The sequence below is a fragment of the Fonticula alba genome (genome assembly GCF_000388065.1).
Source record: "Fonticula alba strain ATCC 38817 unplaced genomic scaffold supercont2.3, whole genome shotgun sequence".
Taxonomy (NCBI): domain Eukaryota; order Rotosphaerida; family Fonticulaceae; genus Fonticula; species Fonticula alba.
Genome location: NW_009242973.1, coordinates 1365139 through 1379638, shown reverse-complemented (window position 1 = coordinate 1379638; position 14500 = coordinate 1365139). Strand labels below are relative to the sequence as shown.

The window sequence follows — 14500 nt, the reverse complement described above, 5'->3', positions numbered from 1 at the left end:
CCCCCCCCCTCCTCCCTCCCCCCATGCACATATGCTGCCGCCGCCGCCGCCGCCGCCGCCGCCGCAAGGGCGGACGAGTCGAGTAGGTGGGCTTTCCCTTTGCATGGGCGCCTGACCCTACCATGCCGGCCCTACCCGTGGTGCCTTGCGTACAGCCACCAAGTTCCACGCGCTATCAGTCGCGTACGCCATCCTCAACGATCCGACCAAGCGAGCGGAGTATGATCAAAAAATGCGCGCTCGTCGGGAGGCCGAGCTCCGGCGCCAAGCCCAGGACTCCTCGCGTCGGAAGATGATCGACGGTGCGATGTCACGCCCGGATTGCCCTTCCTCCTTCGCTGCGTCCCCTCCCGCACCCGACACTCACCCGACACCCACTCGATGCTCGTGGCCGCTCGCCCGCCGCAGACCTCGCCCGCCGCGAGCAGGAGGCCAAGGAGATGCGCCAGTCCTCCGACCGCCGTGCGGCCTATCAACACCAGGTGCGCCTGCCAGCTCAGCCGGCCACACATGCGAAAGCCCGGCCGCGTGCAGGGTGGCAACTCACAACATCCCATCCCCCCCTCCCCCCCTCTCCCATGCCAGGCCAACCGGGCTCGGTCAGATCGCGACAAGGACCGCAGGTCCGCCACCCCAGGATCGGGGGCTGGCTTTGCCTCTCCAACTTACCGGGCCAGCCGCGAATCGGGCGACGACGACTCGCCCATGCGCGCGGCCAGCAGTACCTCGTCGCTTTTTGTCTCGGAGTCCGAGTCGATCGCTGAGTCGCTGGCCGAGCGCGCACGCGCCACGGCCGCCATGCAGATCGGTATGACCCTTCGCCTGTTCGCCCCCCACCCTTTTTCTTTTTTTTTTGCGGCGCCTCGCATGTTGCTCTGGCCCTCTCTCTCTCTCTCTCTCTCTCTCTCTCTCTCTCTTTCTCCCTCTCCCTCTGCCCCTGCCTTGCCCCGGACCAACCCCGCACCTATTAACCCTCCCGATCGGCGTCCCTTCGGCTGCCGGGCCATTCGCCCCTTGCAGATGAGGCGGACCGCACCCTGCGGGTGTCCTGGTCAGTTGGGGCTGCCTCACTTGATGGGGCGCATGTCTCAGTGTCATCCATGACGCAGCGCCTGTTGTCGCTCTTTGCCCCTGCCGCGAGGTCTGTCTCCAAGGTGGACTTCGAGTCGCGCAGTGCGCACATCACCTTCCGCCGAGTAGGCGAGGCGGTATGTCGGTTGTCTCCCCCTCCTATATACACACACACATACACACGAAAGCTCGTCCGCCCCCCTTCCCTACCGCTCTCCCAATTCCCGCCAGACAATCCTGTCTCCCCTGCCATGCCCCTCCCTCCTTCCAGGCTCTCACCCTCTCCCTTCCTCTCCCTTCCTCTCCCTTCCTCTCCCTTCCTCTCCCTGCCTTCCTTCCTTTTTCTCGCACGCCTTGCCCGACAGAATGCCGCTCTGAAGACCACCCCGCCGCATGGCCTGCGCCTTGCGTGGTCGCGCGGGGTGGCCCCCGCGATTGTGGCCCGCGCTGAGGGGCTTACAGCCACGGCGCACTCTCGCCCGACCCGGCGACCTGGCTCGGACGCCGCCAGCGCCCCCGGCTCCGACCCTGCTTCAGATTTTTCCGTATGTCTGATCTCCTTCCCTGCCCGCCATGTGCTCTGCCATCCGCTCCTCCGTGTCCCCTTGCGCTGACATTTGCTCCCCCACCCCCCTCCTGATGTACACACATATGCATGTGCACGCACCCAGTCGGCCGAGCGTCCGCTCTTCGCCCCTCGGCCCGGTTTCCCTGCCTCGGTTCTCCTCCAGCCTCCGGCCGGGCTAACGGCCGACGAGTTGTTTGTCTCGGCCGATGGGCAAACCTCTCCCGGGGGGGGGCCCACCGGTGAGGAGGGCCCCGTTGCGGCCCTCGCACGTCGGGAAGCCTCCCTCCTCGCCCGGCTCTCGGCCGCCGAGTGATGGGTCGGCTCTCGGTTACATGCCACAAATACAGTTTAGCGAATATCATACACGTGATCCCGACACCCCAACTGACCACCAGGCCTGTCAGAGTACTGCGGCCGGGGGCACGGACTCGGAGCGGGGGGGGGGGGGGGGGCGATGCGATGCGATGCGTGGATGATGTATGGGCTTTTGCCGCGGTCCGGCTCCGGGCATGTTGTTAGTTTTTCCGGCCACTGTGACCCGGTGTGGCCGGAGGAAAGTGTGCGATGTGCGGGGGAGAAAAGACCATACCGCCCCCCTGCCCGGCCCTGTCTGCACACTAGTTGGGCGGCCGCTTGTGTCGTGGTGCTGGGGACATGGTGGTGTGGTGGTGACTTCGGCGCAAATCGCTGTGGGGCGCCCTTTTTCCCTTCTTAGCTATTGGCCGGTGTGTTAGTGGCGATCCGCCTGCCCCCCCCCCCCCCCCCTCAACGAAAGGGAGGGGGCTTCGGAAGGAGCCCCCTTCTCTCCCAACCGTTCTTAGCAGTACCGTTGGCGCCTGTGGATGGCTGTGAAGGCGGCCTGCGCGGGACAGGCAGAGGGCCGCCGGGGATTTTGCACCAAGTTCCCCGTTCTCTAAGGGGCGGGGGGCGGGGCGAGGGGACATTCGTACTGATGGGGGGGTGCACCGCCAACACCCGGGGCGCCGCACCGCCCGCGTTATATCCTCACACCTCCCGCCCTGGATCTTCCTCCCCTCCCCCTCCCCCTCTCCCCCTGTGCTTCCTTCTTTGTGTCTTTCCCTCTCCTGCTCGCAATCTGCCGTACATCTCTCCCTCGCTCTCCCTCGCTCTCCCTCGCGCGCTCTGCCTCCCCCGCCACCCCTTCTCTCCCCTCCTTCGCGCCAGTTGCTCGCCAACCGCCCCCGAAGACGCCGGGCATCTCTCCTCCACCCCAGTGTCCTCCTTCCTAACACAGCCACGGCTCTCGCCGCAATCGCCGCAATCGTCGCCGCCGCCGCCGCCGCCGTCGGCGTCACCTTGCACCCCTCTTCCGCCCCATCTGCCCAGCATCTAGAAAAGGATCCCCGAGAAGTCCTTCAGCTTGGTCCCACCAACAATGGTGCCTCGCACCCGCTCACTGATCTGTGCGCCTCCCGCCGGCTTGGCATTGCTCCCTCCTCTGACACCCCTCCTCGCTCTCCTGCCTTGCGGCTCCGCCTCCCCACCACCCCCCGGTGCCCGCCTCGAAGCCCCTTCGTCTTGACATCACGGTGCGCGCACGCTTTACACCTCCTTCGCCCTTCTCTCCCGCCCCTCGTCTGGCCGCTCCTGACCCTGCATCCCCACATCTGCCCCCCCTCCCCCCCCCCCCCCGCCCCCTGCAGAAGAAGCTCTATGCCCGCTCGGACCGGGTGAAGGCTGTGGACTTCCACCCGACCGAGCCCTGGGTCCTGGCCTGTCTGTACAATGGCCAGGCCTTGATTTGGAACTTCGAGACTCAGGTGCGCCCCCGTCCACGCGCCCCGTCCCCGGGCCCGGGAACCGGCGTCCCCACTGACCTCCCCGTGCCCTTTTGCCACGCCGGGCCACCATTGCCTGGCCCAGACCCTGCTGAAGACCTTCGAGGTGTCTGAGCTCCCCGGTACGCGACCACTCGCCCGCCCGGCCTCCCCCCCCCCCCCCCCCCGCCCGGCTGCCGCCTGCTACTTACATGTTGACCACCAGTTCGCACCGGTTGCTTCATCGCGCGCAAGAACTGGATCGTCGTCGGTGCCGATGATATGCACATCCGCGTGTTCAACTACAACACCCTGGAGAAGGTGACCACCTTCGAGGGGCACATGGATTACATTCGGTCGATTGCCGTGCACCCCACCCTGCCGATTGTCCTGTCCTCCTCCGACGACATGACCATCCGCGCGTGGGACTGGGAAAAGGGCTGGCGCAACTTCCAGGTGCGCGCCGCCGAAGCTGCCCCCCCCCCCTCCCCTCCTCCTCCCTTCCCGCCTTGCCGGACCTTCGCCTCCCCCGTGCTGCCGCTGACCCATCTCCCATCATTCCCCGACCCTTTGCCCGCGTGTGCCTCCCGCTCACAGACCTTCGAGGGCCACAGCCACTATGTCATGCAGGTGGTGTTCAACCCCCGCGATCCGTCGACCTTCGCCTCGGCCTCGCTCGACCGCACCATCAAGGTGTGGCAGATCGGCGCCGCGGTGCCGAACTTCACTCTGGAGGGCCACGAGCGAGGCGTCAACTGCCTGGATTTCTACCCCGGCAGCGATCGCCCGCTCTTGATCTCCGGCGCGGATGACATGTGCGCACATACCCGCACGCCCTCCCCCCCCCCTTCTCTCCTCCGCCCACCCGCTCGCTCGCTCGCTCGCTGCTGACCGCATACCGCCCCCTGCCCCTTTCTCGCTGTCTCCTCCTCTCCTCTGCCCTGCCAGGCAAATCAAGGTCTGGGATCTGCACTCCAAGTCCCCGATCCAAACCTTGCGCGGACACACGCAGAACCTGTCCGTGGTCACCTTCCACCCGACCCTGCCGCTGATCATCAGTGGCAGTGAGGATGGCACCGTGCGCCTCTGGCACTCGCACACCTTCCGCCTGGAGAACACCCTGAGCTATGGGCTGGAGCGCGTGTGGGCCATCGCCACTCGCCCGGGCAACAACGACGTGGCCATCGGCTTCGACGAGGGCACTGTCGTGCTCAAGGTATGCCGTGCACCGGGGCTCCTGGTGAAGATGGCTCGACGCCGGCACACTCGCGCCCCTTCCTCCCACCCTCTCACCCTCTCGCCTTCCCCCCCCCCCCCCCCCCCCCCCCCCCCCCCCCCCCCCCCCCCCCCCCGCCCCCCCCCCCCCCCCCCCCCCCCCCCCCCCCCCCTTCCGCGCTGTCCTTCCAGCATGTGGCTAACCGAGTGCGTGGGGTGGGGCCGAAAAAAAAACCAACGAAACAAAAAAAAAAACATCGGCCCTCCGCAGTTCCATCTTGCCGAGAAGGCCCTCATGCGGGCCGGCGACCTGCCCGGTCTGCTGATGTATTACAATGCATGCGGCAATGAGGAGGGCCTGCGCAAGGTGGCCCGCCTGGCTGAGGAGGCCGAATCCACCAACGTGGCCTTTGCGGCCAACTGGGTGACGCACAACCTGGTCGATTGCGCGCAGATCCTCCTGGACACCGGCCGCGAGGCTGAGGCCGCCATGCTGGCGCGTACCTACCGCCCGGAGTACGGCCCCCCCCCCCCCCCCCCCCCCGGGTGGCTGCCCCTGTGGGCTTGCCATGAGCCCCCTGTCCCTTTGCTGCTCGTATCCCGCCCTCTTTGCCGCCCCGCTCCTTTCTCCTGCTGCTGGCGCAGCTGTCGCCGCTCCCCCTCCTCCTCCCCCTTTTCATCCTCCGCCTCTCTCGACTGGCCTCTCACCTGCTGCCCGGTCCCCCTGCCGTATGTGCAGCCTGGTCGATCACTGCCTGGACCACTGGAAGTCGGTGCTGTCCATCACGCACCCGCGGGTGGCTGGGTCTCTGGCCCGGCCGGATGCCGTGGCCTTCGGCTCGGCCAACGCCGCCCCCCCCGCCGGTCACCTCTCGTCGAGGGGCGACCGCCAGGCCGAGACCCCCTCCCTGGACACGGAGACCCTTTCTATCCGGAGCACCGAGTCGGGCTCCTCCTCGACGGCGCACTCGCCCACCCTGGAGGACATGCCCCGCAGCGGCGGCGTGTCCCCGACCGCGGTATGTGTCTGCCGCGCCCTGGTGCTTGCGCAGTCAGGGCGATGTATCCTCTCGCCTTTTTTTTTTCTGTGCCCGCCTCTCCCTCTTTCTCTCTCTCTCTCTCTCTCTCTGCCCTCTCCTGTGCCCTGGCCATCGCATAGCACGGCTCTGACCTCGCGCCACTTGTCCCCCTGCAGGATCTCGCTTCGTATTCGCGCCAGGCGCAGCCGCTTGACGGCGGCTTCTCCGCCAGCGGGGCAGGGTCGCCGGGCATGCCAGGTGCCGGCGCTGCCACCCCGCTGACGACCGGCCTGGAGGACCGGCTGGCGGCCCTGCCGATGGTGGCCCCGCCGCCGGCGGCCGGCGAAGCACGCGCCCCCTTCGCCATGCCTACCTTCGCCAGCGGCGGCTCCGGGGCGGTGGCGGCCTCCTCCTCTTCGTCCCCCTCCTCGCCGGGGCTCAGCCGCGGTGGTAGCCCCGGCGGCGGTTCGCCTCTCGTAACCGCGGCCCAGCCGCCGGGCACCTCCTCCAGTCCGCTCTTCACAGGCCTCCAGCCGTCGGCATCGCCGTCCTCGGCCTCGCCCTTCGGCGTGGCGGCCGGCTCGCCGGTGGCTCCTGGCCCTGGCAGCCCCGGCAACCGGTCCCCTGCTGCCCCCGCCGCCCAGTGGAGCAACCCTGCTTCGCCCTTCTCCACCACGGACGACTTCGACTTCTAAAGAGAGAGGGCCATGGCGAGGGGCGGGGGGGGGGGGGAGCCAGTGAGGGAAAAATGCGGAGCAGAGTGTGAAAGGGACACAGGCTCCGAGCCAGCGAGAGCCAGGAGGAGAGGAGGAAAGACAAATCGGGCCCAGCTCGGAGCGTGTCTGGTTCGCGGCCCTCTCTTTCGCTCTCTCCCTCTCCCCCTGCCAGAGCGTGTTGCTCTCTCATGTCTTTTGCCGAATCTCTCTCCCTCGCAAAGGTGTTGCCTTCTCTGTGTCCCTCCGCTCCCCCCTTCCCCACCCCTGTCCACTCCACCCCTTACAAAGGCACACCGCCCCCCCCCCCCCGGTCGGGGTCGAGAAAAATATACCTGCACTACCTCCACCACATTCGCGGGGTGTACACATGCCGGCCCCGAACGGGGCACGTACACAGCCGAGGACCGCAAGCGCGCATGCAAGGCGAGAGCGGCTCACACGTGTAGACACGGGCACATCAAAAAAAAGAGGCGGTATTTACATGATGTATATTGCGCGAGGGGGGGGGGGAGAGAGAGAGAGAGAGAGGGAGGGAGGGAGAGGGAGGGAGAGAGAGGGAGGGAGGGAGGAAGAGAGCGAGTGAGAGATGCCTGAAACAGGCACATGCACACACAAACGCAACACCCCGGGGAAAGGGCAGCATGCGGAGCTTTTGTGTGGTGTATGTGTTCCCGGTGCGACACGCAAGCCATGATCGTCGCTGAGCCTCTCTCTCTCTCTCTCTCTCTCTCTCTCTCCCTCTCTCTCGTGCGCGCCCCGCTTTCCCTCCCCTTCCCCCCTTTTGCCGGCTCTAATCGAGGCTAAGAAGGTTGAGGGTGCCGTTGCACGAGTTGTCGACGTTTGCTCGCTGGCGCAGGTCGGCTCCCACCAATGGACTGCTGGCAGTGGTCGCGGTGGTGGCGCTCGGCGGCCGGGGAATGGCAAAGAGGCCGGGGCTGGCGGCGGCTGACCCGCCGCGCGTGCCGCCTGCCACCAGCAGCAGGGAGGATGACAGGTCGTGCTCCGGGGTGCCGGTGGCGCCCCCGCCGATGGAGGACGGGGTGACCGGCGACGGTTGGGCGTCCGGCCCTGGTCCGCCGGTGCTGCTGCTGCCACCAGTGCCGATGAAGTAAATCCGCGGGACATTCGTCGGGGGGCTGGTGCTGGAGCCGGCAGCCAGGATGTCCATTCGGGGATGGGCACCGGGGCCTCCCCCCATGCCAACATGGCCGCCACTGGAGCCTCCCCCGGCGGAAGCCGTCGCCCGCGTCTTGTGCTGCGTCGCACCACCACCACCACCACCACTGGCAGCGGATGCGCTTGGCGGCGGGGCCAGACGCCCGCCGGAGCCGAGAATCGCCTCGACATCTGTCGCGGGGCCAGCCGAAGAGGCCGCCCCGGCGGCAGGATGGCCGGGCGGCTGGTACGAGTGCTGCGAGGGGCCACCAAGGCCGCTGGAGGACGCCGAGGACAGATCCTCCATCTCGTAGTCCTCGCCGATGCCGGCGGGGCCGCCACTCGGGGAAACCGCCGCACCAGCCCCACCGGGGCCACCGCCGCCAGTCAGCTTCCCCAGCAGGAGCCCGGTCTTGGAGGCGGAAGCGGGGATGCCGCCGCCCGGGCCGGCCGCCCGGCGCGAACCGCCACCCGCCACCCGGCCGAAGGCAAAGGCCCCGTCCGAGTCGTAGCCGCCATCATCCTCATCATCATCATCATCATCATCATAGTCATCGTTGTCCAGGTCGAAGCGGGGGTCGATGCCGCCGGGGCTGCCGCCGGCCACATGGCCTGCCTCTTGGAGATCATTCGGCCGGCCAGGGCGGCCGGCGCCAGGGCGACGCTTTCGCCTGGATGAACCGGTTCCCGGCCCCGGGGGCGGCGGGTCAGTCGGGCTGTGGAAGCCCCCCTCGGCCGCCGGGCCGCGGCCGGACACCCACTCGCGCGCCGCGCGGAACCCATGGTGCAGCAGCAGCCCCATGGCCAGGGCCATCACCACTCCCAGGGTCAGGGCCACCGGGATGCTGAGAATGGGCCGGTCATCGGGGCCGGCACTGCCGCCGCCGCCGCCCGGGCCGCCGTCCGGCAGGTGGGGACCACTGCCGCCGCCCGGGCCGCCACCCTCGCCGCCGCCCAGGCCGAGATTGTACCCCGGGCGCAGGGGACCGGTGTAGTCGCGGCCCGGCGGCTGGCGCGGCTTGGTGGGCTCGCGCATGCGCCCATGGATGGCCATCTGCGACCAGACCACCTGGCGCTGCATCTGGGGCATGCTCTGGGGAGCCAGGTCGCGGATTTGCACCCGCCATTCCCCGCGCGGGTCCTCGTCCCAGAAGAAGACCGAGGTGAAGGTCCAGTTCCGGAAGCCATCACGGTTCCAGTCATCCGGCCGGCCGGAGGCCATAACCACCCGTGTGCCGGCCGGCGAGGTGAGAGTCACGGCCACGGCCCCGCGCTGCGGATGGCGCAAGTCCACCAAGAGCGCCACCCGCTCGGTGAGCTCTGGCACGGTGAACCCGTCGGCATCGACTGGCTCGCGCGGCACGTGGAAGGAGAACTCCATGGCGTGGCCGGTCTGCGCCGTGCCGATGGCGGTCTGTGCGCGTGCGCGTGCGCGTGCGCGTGCGCGTGCGTGGGCATGGGCCCATATGTGACAGGTCGGCGAGCGGAGAGCTGTTAGACACACGGAGATCGCGCGTGGACCTTGGTCGTGCGCAGCGCGCTATACATGGCAGGCCAGGAAAAGGAGGGCGTCTGGGACAGCAATAAGGAAGGCCTGGCCATTTTGGCGGGCCATCGCTCGGCCTCGCCCTCACCATTTCCGCCCCGCCCCCCCCCCCCCCCCCCAGTCCCCGGCCCCAAGACCGGCGCTTGCTGGCCATGCAGCACAGCCGGCGGACACGGTGTCGGTCTGCAACATACCCCAAGAGTCAGGGGCTTGGTCAGCCAGGGGATCGAGTACTCGTAGCCGCCGACCGTCTGCCAGGAGGCCGCCGCCTCGATCAGCCGATCGGCCCGGATCAGGCCAAACCCATGGTGCCGGGAGAAAGGCAGCCCAGCGGCATTGACCTGCCAGGCGGCGTGCTCGGCGTCCACCACCACCGCGGTCTTGGCCACCAGGTGGTGCACATCGCGGTATGTCAAGTCCGGCCGAGCCGACAGCAGCAACGCCAGGATCCCCGCCACCGAGGGGGCCGAGGCCGATGTGCCGGAGTGACTACGCGTACAGCGGTTGTCCCGGTCGACGGTGGTCTGTGCGCATTTCCGACGTGTACGCCGGCGTGCATGTGTGCGTGGGTGTGTCAGTTTTGGACCGGCCGGTGGCCCGCCCGTTGGCCCTGCCACGCGTGCAAAGCCTACTTCCTTGGCTGGTAAAAAACAGGAGGCGTGCCACCGGGCCAACACCCGCCCACACACACACACACACATAGATGTTCTTACACACGTGCAACTACGCTCCCTCCGCCCCCCCCCCCCTCCCCGGGCCCTTGCCATTGCCACAATGTGGACGCACGATCGAATCGCCACCGCCCGAGGAAAAGGCCACCGCAAAGAGCGACGCGCAGGGCTCCGTGTAGGCAACAGTGCGGGCATGCTCGCCGATCGACCCGATGGCCATCACATACAACGAGCTGGCATAGCCATCGTAGTCGCATGTGTCGCCCACGCGCGCCGCATTGCCGGAGGCAAAGACAAAGATGCTTCCCCGGCGCTCGCGGCCAAAAGCCACGCCCTCCCAGAGGGCACGCGAGGCCAGTGGCCCCGGGGCTTCCATGGTGGCGCCGTCATCGGTCGGGCCCCAGCTGTTGCTGTAGATGAAATTCACCGACCGCGCATACGACAGGGCACGCGACTCATCGGTGTCGGTGGTGGGCGAGCTGATCAGCCGCAGCGCCGCCACACGGGCCTTGGGCGCGATGCCAGCCCCGCACATGTGGTTGTTCGGGGTCGAGGCAATTTGCCCGGAGCACCGGGTCCCATGGTAGTCGAACTGCCCGCCGGGGAAGGGGTCGGCATCCTTGCCGTTGAAGTCATACGAGCTTTGGGGATACTGTCCACATGTGGTTGGGCGTGTGCGTGTGGGTGCGTGGGTGCATGTGTGTATGAAGTGGAGCGACGGCGGCACGAGACAGGCACGTCGACCAATAGGGGCATACGCACACGGTCAGAACCCGAGCAAGAAGACACAGGATGAAAAGCGGAGTGGACGAGGAGAGCGGCAGGCGCGGTCGAGCGTGCTCGGTCCCGGGCTTGTGACTGTGTGTGACATGTATGTGTGTGTGACATGTGGGCGGGCCATGCACCCGCCTCGGCTGCCAGGCTGGCGCGGATGTGCCGCCTCTCAGGGAGAGGGATCACGTACGTAGGCTGCCTTGAGGTCCTCGTGCGTGTGCTCAATGCCATCGTCCACCACGGCCACGGTGACGCCCTCACCGAGGATACCCTGCCGCCAGACGGACATGATGCCATGATCATTCCCATGGGTGGTGGGCTCCTTCTGGCCGTAGTTCAGCTGCATGGCCGGCGTTACGGGGCAAGGAGGAAGAGCGCAGGGGATGCCGGTGTCGATTGTCAACAATGTGTCCGTGTGGTGTGCAGGCGCGAGGGCGAGACCGGGCGAGGCAGCCGCAGGGGCCGCAGTGCGCGGAGGGCCAGCCACCGGGGCATGTCCCAGGCAGAGGGGGGGGAGGGGGGCATCACAAGCGGAGACCGGAGGGGGGCCTGTATTGGGGGGATGCAGGTCGGATGCGCGGGCCCCTCGACGGGGAGGAGAATGCACAAGCGCATGCTTGTGCATCGGTGCAGCGGCGACAGGACAGCCCCACGGCGCATGCGCTTGTGTGCTTGCACAAAAGGCAAGCGCGAGGCGCAACCCAATCCAAGACGCACACCTCTCCTCCGTCCGCCTGTCTCGGGGCATGCGCCTCCCCCATCCGCCCGCCTCGCCCCAGCCCGGAAGCCAGAGGCCCCTGCCCTCCCCCCTGGGCCTCCGCCGCTTGCTCTCCCGCTCGATGTTCCCCCATGCACTTCTTGGCCCGGCCCCTTCTCATAGATCCCCCCGCGGCCCGCCCGCGGCCGGGCCCGAGCCCGGCCCCGACTGGCTGCCGGCACGCGGCACACGCACGATATTCCACTGGTCCGGCCACATGGGATCACTCCAGAAGGTCCGCCCATTGTCGGGCGTCGGAGCCTCCGGCGCGTTGAGGGCTTGGCCCTCGGCCGCGAGATCCTCCCCCCGGTCGGCGCCGATGTCGCGGTCGCGGCGGTGCCGCCACCGGGCCTCCTGCTGCTCGAACCAGACAATGTCATCTCGACGCCGGTTGAAGGTGAAAAGGCTGCGCAGGAAGTCGCCCAGATTCTGGGAGGGCGCCCGCTCCGGCGGCTCCGGCGTCAGGACCACCGTCGGGTAGGACAGCACGGAATGCTGGCCCGGTGGTGGCGGCGGCGGTGGTGTCGTTGCTGCTGCTGTTGCTGAGGCCCCGCCGGGCCCCGTGCCTCCGCCATCGCCGAGGAGGTCCGCCCCCACGGCCGGAGAGGGCCGAACGATGACCACATTTCGCCCGAGGCGCTGGCTCTCCACCAGACCAAGGGGCAGGGTGATCTCCACCGTATCAAGGAAGTGCCCGACCGGCTCGACTCGGGCCCCGGCCAGGCCACTGCGCGCCTGCCGGACTTGGGCCAGCTCCTCGTCGAGCTGCCGGGCCGCCTGGGGGTCCAGGGCCTCGCTGCGACGCTGCATGCCGGCCTCTTGGCGATCGTCCAGCTGGGCTATCATCCGGGCCAGGAGATCCTGCCCGGCCAGCAGGGCCGGCACCTGCTCCGGGGTGGCCGCTGCCGACAGGTGCCGCTGTGACAGGATCCCCCGGCGTGCCCGGCGCGCGTCGGCCAAGGCCCGCGCCGAAAACCGCACCGCATACCGGGCAGTCAGGCCTTCGTAGTCCGGGTGCCCGGGTGGTAGGCCCGGGTTGATGGGCGCCGCGCCTGGCCGGAGGTCATCTTCCTCGTCATCTGCCCGATCGGTCGGGTAGAGGACCTTGTAGGGCATGGCCTGCCTCGGGGCGTGGCCGGGCTCCTGGTCGCGGCGGCCGCGCGACGTCGTGGCATTCAGCGCACTGGCCCGAGCGCCAGACTGGCATGAACTGGCCGAGAGAATTAGCAGGGTCGCCAAGGCCATCAGCAGCACCGGGCCGCTGCGGGCTGCGAGCACCCTCATGGCCAGTGGGGGGGGGGCTGCTTTACAAGGGAGCAGGGAAATGCGTCCGGCGGCGCCCGGGAGGGACGGGGGGGGGGGCCTGGCGTTAGTAAGCGCAAGGGCCAAGAACGCGCGAGACAGTGACCGAGCGAGAGCGAGAGAGAGCGCGAGAGGGAGAGAGAGAGAGAGGCAGGGGAACAGAGGCGGGAGCGAGAGGCAGCGAGGCAGGGTATTGTGTACGTTGGCGCGGTGCGAGGCGATACGAGGACGGGTGAGGCCCGGGGGGGGGGGGGGGGGGGGGATCCAGAGTTTGCATACCCTCTCTGGAGGGGGCACACCCGCGGGCCTATCTCGCCGTGTGCACGTGCCATGCTGGGCAGAGGGGCTCGAACGGCCGTGGGCAAGGGCACTCGCGCCAGTCTAGACGGAGCCAGGTTGTCGGGCCGCGTGTGTTTCAGCACACCCGCCGGACACATCCACGGCGCACATTCACAAAGCACGCGCGCGCGCACACACACACACACACACACACGCTCACGCCTTTACAAAGGAGCGACCCGTGAATAGCACCAGCTCCGGCCAAGGAAGCCGGTGTTGGCTCACCGGGGCACCTTGCGTGCAGAGGCGGATAGGCGTTTTGAGGGCCCGGCCATGGGGTGCCCTGGCCGCCTCACGCCTTTGCCCTTGCCCACGGTACGGAAACGATCGTCCCGCTGGCACGCACGTATGCTTCGCCTCGCCAGCGCAGTCTCGGCGCTCCCCGCCTGCCATGGTGAAAGAGCCCCCGGGGAAGATCGCTTCGGGGCGAGCCAAACACCGACGCCGGTGAGCCACCATCCGGCCGAGCCGCGAGAGCCAGGCGCCGCCAGCCGGCACACTTAGGCCGGTGCGAGCTCCCAAGTCCCCGGTAACAGAACCCGGCCTGTCCCTAGGCGCCCCGGCCAGGGGGAGGGGGGAGGGGGGCCGAGAGCCGACGCGAAGGACGTAGAGACCAGCGGCGTTGACAGCCGGGGGCCACCCGGGTGCACTGCCCCAACTTGGAAAGGCAGTGGGGGTCCTGGAAAAGGGGAACACCCCCGCGTCCAGCTTGCTCGGCAATCGCCTCGGCAGGTGGAGAAATTAAGGATCGACACCGGGGGATGCATCGGGACTCGGAGACAACTGCCCTCCGCCCGCCCCCCACCCCCACCCCTCAGAGCACCCCGGGGCGGGGCGGGCTGGAGGACGCCACATCGCCGGACCCCGGGCAGGGTGAGCTCGCCCCTTCGCGCCTTGTGGCAGCAGGTCCCGGCGTGGTGGGCAGCCGCAGGGGCGCCAGTCACGCCGTCTTGGCGCCAAAACCATCCCCAGACCCTGAGGCCCGCCCGGGTGACTCGCACCTTGCCCCCCCCCCCCCCCCCCGGCTGGGCGACCCTGACGAAGGCCCATCGGTCCGGAATACCCCTCAATCTCAGGGCGGCTGGGCCAGGTGCTCCAAGATCTGAGACGCCGCGCGATCTGCAGGGGCCAACATCTATGTAAAAAAGGGAAAGGAAAAGAAAACAACACTAGGCCCTCGACACTTCGGCCCCGCAAGCCAGGAGGAACGGCAGCCGGCCGGCGGCCGGCGAGTTTGCCAGGCGAAGAGCGCGGTGACACGTCATATGCAAAATCAGGTGTGTCCCGTGGTCGGCTAATGTTGTTTGCATATCACGCCACACACGTTGGCACCTATCTCAGTGTCTGCTCCGTCTCGCTACTCCGCATGGCGCTGGCGCCCCGCCCGGCAGAGGACCATCACACCCAAAGGTGAGAGGGGACTCGGCCCCTCTTTGTTCCCCCGACGTGCGGGGCGCCAAGCGCGGCGACGGCCCGGTTGGACCGCCCCGCCCCGGACCCGCAGGCAGGATGGCGTCACGATTGAGCGGGCGAGGGCCGGCAGATGGGGGGGGGGAGGGGGGGGGGGGGCGACCGCCTGTACCTCCGGC

At 68.3% G+C, this 14500-nt stretch overlaps 4 protein-coding genes across 4 annotated transcripts in view; 2 read left to right on the top strand and 2 right to left on the bottom strand.

The window, feature by feature from the left end:
* H696_02097 (hypothetical protein) overlaps positions 1 to 1995 on the top strand; it is a 7478-nt gene extending 5483 nt beyond the window's left edge. Inside the window, exons 2-7 of the mRNA XM_009495995.1 lie at positions 156 to 302; positions 409 to 482; positions 586 to 808; positions 1021 to 1208; positions 1437 to 1616; positions 1743 to 1995. Coding sequence (XP_009494270.1) covers positions 156 to 302; positions 409 to 482; positions 586 to 808; positions 1021 to 1208; positions 1437 to 1616; positions 1743 to 1952 — 1022 coding nt within the window. The 3' untranslated portion in view covers positions 1953 to 1995. The remainder of the gene's footprint in view (positions 1 to 155; positions 303 to 408; positions 483 to 585; positions 809 to 1020; positions 1209 to 1436; positions 1617 to 1742) is intronic.
* Positions 1996 to 3035: 1040 nt separating this feature from the next.
* H696_02096 (hypothetical protein) lies at positions 3036 to 6346 on the top strand (the record flags this gene model as incomplete). The annotated part of the gene is made up of 10 exons (XM_009495994.1): positions 3036 to 3038; positions 3169 to 3189; positions 3304 to 3420; positions 3524 to 3560; positions 3644 to 3873; positions 4015 to 4232; positions 4366 to 4633; positions 4904 to 5148; positions 5372 to 5651; positions 5828 to 6346. The coding sequence occupies 10 exons, from the start codon at positions 3036 to 3038 to the stop codon at positions 6344 to 6346; spliced, it is 1938 nt and encodes a 645-aa protein (XP_009494269.1).
* Positions 6347 to 7144: 798 nt separating this feature from the next.
* H696_02095 (hypothetical protein) lies at positions 7145 to 10859 on the bottom strand (the record flags this gene model as incomplete). The annotated part of the gene is made up of 4 exons (XM_009495993.1): positions 7145 to 8936; positions 9263 to 9592; positions 9855 to 10391; positions 10704 to 10859. 4 exons carry the CDS (start codon positions 10857 to 10859, stop codon positions 7158 to 7160), a joined length of 2802 nt encoding a protein of 933 aa, XP_009494268.1. The 3' UTR covers positions 7145 to 7157.
* Positions 10860 to 11387: 528 nt separating this feature from the next.
* Positions 11388 to 12554, bottom strand: H696_02094 (hypothetical protein; the record flags this gene model as incomplete). The annotated part of the gene is made up of 1 exon (XM_009495992.1): positions 11388 to 12554. One exon carries the CDS (start codon positions 12552 to 12554, stop codon positions 11388 to 11390), a length of 1167 nt encoding a protein of 388 aa, XP_009494267.1.
* Positions 12555 to 14500: the final 1946 nt, after the last annotated feature.